Source organism: Abrus precatorius, unplaced genomic scaffold, assembly GCF_003935025.1.
Source record: "Abrus precatorius isolate BTA unplaced genomic scaffold, Abrus_2018 Scaffold1, whole genome shotgun sequence".
In the NCBI taxonomy this organism is placed as follows: Eukaryota; Viridiplantae; Streptophyta; class Magnoliopsida; order Fabales; family Fabaceae; genus Abrus; species Abrus precatorius.
Genome location: NW_020874291.1, coordinates 9,507,380 through 9,514,211, shown reverse-complemented (window position 1 = coordinate 9,514,211; position 6,832 = coordinate 9,507,380). Strand labels below are relative to the sequence as shown.

At 36.8% G+C, this 6,832-nt stretch overlaps 1 protein-coding gene across 1 annotated transcript; it reads left to right on the top strand.

Annotated features, from left to right (window-relative positions):
* Window positions 1-4,822: 4,822 nt before the first annotated feature.
* Window positions 4,823-6,193, top strand: LOC113855516. Its single transcript, XM_027487160.1, has 2 exons — window positions 4,823-5,839; window positions 5,957-6,193. Exons 1-2 carry the CDS (start codon window positions 4,823-4,825, stop codon window positions 6,191-6,193), a joined length of 1,254 nt encoding a protein of 417 aa, XP_027342961.1.
* Window positions 6,194-6,832: the final 639 nt, after the last annotated feature.

Below are 6,832 nucleotides of genomic sequence, written 5' to 3'. Positions count from 1 at the left end.
GACAAGGGCAAAAGAAAGGAAATTGAGAAAGATCGCTGAAGAAAACATGCTCGTACTGAATCCTCAGCTAGTTTGAGTAGATCTTTAGCTTCAACCATCATCCCTCCAGTTGTTCTAAGTGAAGACTTTTTTGCCGAAGGGGTCAAGGCCACTAAGCTTGTATCCCCAAACCTGTTATTGGATACTGGGAGGGCAATTGTAAATAAGTAGGATAACAGGTCTTGGTGGCAGTGGTATTGTGAACTGCAAACTCGAGCCATGGTGATGGTACGAAGCTTGGCTTTGGAGCCTTTGCTTCAGTTAGAAAAGGTCCAAAGCCAATTTTCTTCAACCTAAAAAGCGTTAGAAGAAAGTGAAGAAATTCAATCAAACTTGGCTGATACTAATAAAGTGCTGGAGATTGAAGTAGCTCAAGTCAAGTGGCACTTCACTATCATTGAAGATCAATTGCGTGATGGTTGGGCTGTAGCAGCCAAAGAGGCCTTGAGCGCAAAAAATTTGGAGTTGACCGACACCTTGGTAAGAGAGAGGCATAACAAAGAAAATGTCGATGTTGATATGAAGGCATTCATTGCTAAGTGTCATGGCAAGATTATTGCCGAGCACAAAGCTAGATTCTGTAATGCTATGAGGCAGACAGTTGAATTCTACCAGGTTCCTACGGACTTCCAATTTGACTTAATGAAGGACTTCTTTAGTGGGAAGTTCCTGAGTAACGACGATGTGTCAGATGATGTATAGCCTGATGCCAAACTTCTTGCCAAGGTCAGGGTGCTGCTGATGAGGCCCCAATCCATTAGGGAGATGGTGGGGGTTGAAGATACTGTTTCAGGCCAAGAATAGAGGAATTGGTGACCGGGGCCTTCTATTTTCTTTTTGAATTTTACTTTTGTAGGTTTTGGTACCAATTTTTTGTAATGTCTCAACCTTTCAGTGCCGTTTTAATACAAAAGACAAGCTTTCATTTCCATATTTGCTTATGCTTAATTTTGAACAAGTTAAAACTGATTTGTAGTGACCGTAACACGCGTTGATAATCATTTGTTTTATCCGAGTATAACCATTTGGTTGTAAGTAACTGTATTCTTTTATAAAGTATTATAATAACAAGAGCTAGGATTTGCGTATTATATTTGAATTATATTTGAATCACGAGTAGAATAATCGAGACATGTGTGATTAAGTATTTATAGATGTAACAACAGTGTAAGCTAATCCTAGCCACTTGGTTTATTTATGGCAAATATTCAACCTTAGCCGAGTAGGAGTATTTAAGAGGGAATACTTGATTTCAACCTTAGCCGAGTAGGGATACTCGGGGGGGAATACGTATTTCTACCTTAGCCGAGTAGGAGTATTCGAGAGAGAATGCTTATTTCAACCTTAGCTTACTTGGGAGGGAATGTTTATTTCAACTTTAGTCGAGTAGGAATACTCGGGAGGGAATCATTTCAACCTTAGTTGAATAGAGATACTCAGAAAGGAATGCTTATTTCAAACTTAGCCGAGTAGGAATATTCGGGAGGAAATCATTTCAACCTTAGCCGAATAGTAGTACTTGGGAGGAAATAATTTAGAATTGAGTGAAGTAGATTTTATTAATAAAGTGCCATGTTAAAAACCTTCTCGGAAAAACCTCTTTTCATAAATTTTTAGGAGGACAAAACCCGAGCAAGGAAAAGAGTGCCCTGAGTTTACATATTACATTATCTCAGCTAAAATAATGCTTTATGTAACACCTTAATTTAATTTCAATAAATAAAGAATTTCACAAATTTTTAAAATAATAAAATTCTCATTTTCAATCCAAGTTCATTAAGCATTTCAAATAAAGAAAGGGTTTACAAATTATATCAAACAGTTGCTACAGGACTTATTCAAATACAACAGTTTTCAAAATAATATTCTAAGTCCTATAGCAGTTCCATCCACCCCTTCACTAAGCCCGGTGCTGATCGTATTGATTACCTGAAAAATGAATGTAAGGGTGAGTACTCTACGCTACCAAAACACAATCAAACATAGAGTCTCACCTCCAACACATTTTCAACACCTTACACAATCACAATCACAGGCAGCATTTCACATCCATAAGTACAAAACACAAATCCATGCATACGCACACCAGCTGGTTACCCCCGCCTCACAGATACCACGTGGGCAGTCACGAGTCACTTAGTAAAGGTAGTGGTTAGAGGTCTAGTCAGGAAGAGAGTGTGTGGCTTGTGGTGCACCCGCTTCACAGTCGGTGTCACCACCACTCCCTCTTTCCCAAGGTATTTCTACCGTCCTCATCTCCCACACCCCCAGTGTATCGCTGAACCATTCACAACACATTTGATAAATGTTTTCTATATTTGATCCTACATTGTAATTCATGAATGATAATTGAGAGTTTTAAGCTATTCATTGAGAAAATTTACTATTATTAATTTCATTTTATTTATATTTCAGGAAAAAAGATCAAGAAGTGAAAGCTTTAAAAGATATTGGGAATTGAAGCACCCAAAGAACCAGAGATATACATGGACAAGTACACGCCCGGGTATATGACCGTGTATCTCACTTGTCGCGTCAATTGAAGTGTATCATCAAAACCAGAGATGTACACGGTCAAAGTACATGGGCGTGTACTTTTTATGAAAGCTGTGAAGTACAATTTTTAGAGACCAAAGATATACACGGCTGTGTACATGGCTGTGTACTTTTAATGTGCGTCAGAATTCAAATTTTTGCGTGAAGATGAGCCCTTGGGTCACTCATATAAAAGGGAACTTGGCACAAAAACCTAAGGGAGGGTGGTTTGGAGGAAAAGAAAGACTCAGAGACGGCTGGAGGATGGAACAAACACTTTTATTCATCTCTTTTGTAATTTTAGTTTTAAGATGTTTAGGTTCTAATTTTCCATTGAGTATCTAGACGTAATGAATCCTAATTGACCAAATTTTCTAGAATTCTTCTAATGTTATTTCATGTTCTTTTCTCTTGGGTTTAATTGAGTAGTATCAATTGTCTTCCATTTTGTTTTCTTGTTTGAATTTGAGTAAAATTCCTGCATGAAATTAACATTGCTCAATTAAAATGACTTGAATGTATTTCTAGAGATAGAAAGACATAAGTTTTCTGTATTAGGATTAAGCCTAATTATGGAATTCATAATGAACTTAATGCAACCTAGGGGTATTAATTAAGGAAGAGATTCTGATTAATCAACTGAGGGTTAGGAATCATTATCCTTGAGAAAGGTATTGATTTAATTCAGAATTTCCTGCAGCGATATGGGTTTGAAACTAAGTGGTTGAAGAAGAATTTTAGTTATTTGGACACTTAGGAGGATTTACAGTCTAGATACTCGTCTATTTCCCTTGAATACCTTTAGTCATATTTTCCTATAATTTATTTTCATAAGAATATATGTTCCTTTTAATTTATTATTCTTTTATTTTTAGCAATTTTATCAACAAGATTTATTTTTTTCATATTCATTAATAATTGCGCAATTAAGAAAGTAATTATTAATAACAGTCCTTGTGGATACGACACTTGGTACTCTATTTTTCATAATATTACTCTGACAACAAGTACACTTGCCCAGTAATCAATTTTTACACATCAAGTTTTTGGCGCCGTTGCCAGGGACTGATTAATTAGGATTCCCTTGATTACGTATTTACTAATTTCTTTATTTCTTTAGTCTTGAATTAACTTTTCTATTTTGCTTTCATTCTTTTTAGGAGCTGACATTTCTAGTGTATGACCAGAACCCGTTCTGCTACACTGTTTGAAGAACTATTTGAATTTGACCCAGAGCCAGAAAGAACTTTGCGAAAAATTCGGAAAGAGAGGCGATTGCTAATACAAAGGGAAAATGCACAAACCCACATGGAAAGAATGACAAATAATGAAGAACAACCAAGGACCATGTCTGATTATGCTCGTCGATCATTAACTGGGACAGAATCTAGCATTGTCCGTCCATATGTGCAGGGGAGTTTCAAAATAAAGCCCAATGTTATTCAGATGGTTCAGCAGTTTGTCTAATTTGATGAGTTAAAAGATGAAGATCCTAACGCTCACAATCGCTAATTTTCTGGAGATCTGTGATACGTTTAAGATAAATGGAGCTGCTGATGATGCAATCCGCTTGAGGTTATTTCCATTCTCTCTCAGGAGCAGAGCAAAACAGTGGTTGAACTCTCTCCCGCGAGGATCTATCACTTCATGGGAGGCCATGGCAGAAAATTTCTTAGCAAAATATTTTCCTCCCATAAAAACTGCCAAGATGCGGAATGATATTTCTTCCTTTTACTAGTTGGAGTCAGAGACTTTAAATACATGGGAGAGGTTTAAGGAATTACTACGGAAGTGCCCATATCATGGGATTCCTGACTGGCTTCAAGTGCAAACCTTCTACAATGGGTTGAACCCAGCCACAAGATAAATGATAGATGCTGTAGCTGGGGGCACTTTGAATAGCAAGACACCAAGGAGCTGCACAAGAACTGTTTGAAGAAATAACAATGAACAACTATCAATGGAGCTCTACTCGATCTAAACCTGCGAAATCTACTGGAATTTATAGTCTTGATGCAGTAACATCCTTGGCAATGCAAGTTGAAGCCTTAGGGAAGAAGATTGATGGTTTATCTGTTAACTATCCAGTTGCTCCGATGATGAGATGTGATATTTGTGGAGGAGGCCACCCTAATCATGAGTGTCGAGCTACTCAAGAAGAACATGCTAATGTGATAGGAAACAGACCACCTTACCAAAATTATAATGGCATGAATAATCTGGACTGGAGAAATTATGCAAACCCACCATGGAACAACGACCAATAGCCAATGCGGAACAACACACTCTTAGGATTTCAACAAGCTTCACATCCACCCCAGCTGAAAAGAAGTCAAACCTTGAGGAGTTGATGACCAAATTCATTCAAACTTTAGAATCTCGGTTCCAATCCACCGAGACAGCACTAAGAAATCAACAAACCTCTATCCATGATCTAGAAATTCAGTTGGGTCAAATTTCTAGACTCCTCTCAGAAAGACCACAAGGAATCTTGCCTGGAAATACTGATACTAATCCTAGGGAGCAGGTCAATACAGTAACATTAAGGAGTGGCAGAACATTACAAGAGAAGGGGAAGCAAGAAATAGAAAAAGATGCAGTTGAAGAGGAGGATAAATGTCAAGAGGAAATTGTGGAAAAGCCCCCTGTAGTGAAAGAATTCATACCCCCACTTCCCTACCCAGCAAGATTGAAGAAAGACAAGGATGATGAACAATTTGGTAAATTTCTGTCCTTATTTCGTCAACTTCATATTAATTTACCGTTTGTTGATGCCTTGGCACAAATTCCCAAGTATGCCAAATTTCTGAAGGATCTACTGTCCAATAAGAAGAAATTGGAGGAGTTGGCCATAGTAACTCTGAATAAAGAATGCTCAGCAATTCTGCAAAATAAGATGCCTGAAAATTTGAAGGATCCAGGGAATTTTACTCTTCCTTGTCTCATTGGTAGATTGATAGTTTATAAGGCTTTAGCTGATTTAGATGCTAGCATTAATTTGATGTCATATTCTGTTTTTAAGAAATTGGGTTTAGGGGAACCTAGGCCAACTAGGATGAGTATTCAACTAGCTGATAGGTCAATTAAATATCCTAGGGGTATCATTGAGGATGTGCTTGTAAAAGTGGATAAATTTATTTTTCCTGTTGATTTTGTGATTCTTGATATGGACGAGGACACTGATGTCCCCTTGATGTTAGGTTGTCCATTTTTAGCTACTGTAGGGGTTATAATTGATGTGAGGGATGGAAAGTTAATTTTGAGAGTTGGAGATGAAAAAGTCACTTTCAAAATTCTTGATGTAATAAAAAAGTCTTTGAAACAAGATGATTCTTGCTACTTTATTAATGTAATTGATGATTGTGTTTCTGATTATGCACAGGAATTCTTGATTTTAAACTTATTGAAAAGAAGCTTAGTTCATGAAGGAGGAAAAGATGATATGAGCTTGCTAACTCAAGAACAGTGGTGTCATTTAGAAGCCACTAAGCCATTATGGAGAAAGAGGGACTTCAAAGTTTTGGAGTGGAAATCAAAGAAGCAACCCAACCCATCCATTAATGAACCACTAGATGTAGAATTGAGGTTCTACTATGATAAAAAATTCAAGGGAGGTTGATAGTCATATTTTAGTACATCTTTCTCTCCATGTTTTTGGTTTAATTGTGCTTCATTAGTGCATTATTTTGATGTGTTAGTTTAGATTTGTGTTAGTAAGTAATTTAGGATTTAAATATAAATCATTCTTAATTCTTGCCATAATTTCTTATTTTGACACAGTTTCTTGCAAAGACCATATCTGGAGTTACACTACTCGAAATTGGACAAAATTGGTGTCCCTGGAAAGATAAGACAGAGATCTACAACATCTCTGTTGGGAGAAAAGCCCAGTTCGAGCATTTTCAAGTCCAAAATTGCATCACGATGTTGTGGCCCTGCACTAAAATTTTCAGAATTTGATTGTATTGTTGATTTTACTTAGTTAGAGAGTTGGGTCTTAATTAAGCCCAATTATTATGTCTTTTACTTAGTTAGGTGTTTAGGAAACTCATTAGGGAGTTGGGCCTTAATTAAGCCCAATTGTTTTATCTTTAAATAAAGGTTACGACTCTATGTATGAATCCTTGTTTTTCTTTTCCCGCAATTTTTTTAGAATTACAAGTCTTTATTTTAAATTCTTTCCTTTATTTTTGTCTCTCTACCTTCCATCTTTTCATATTTTTTGGTTTTGGCCGAAGCAAACATGATCATTAAGCAA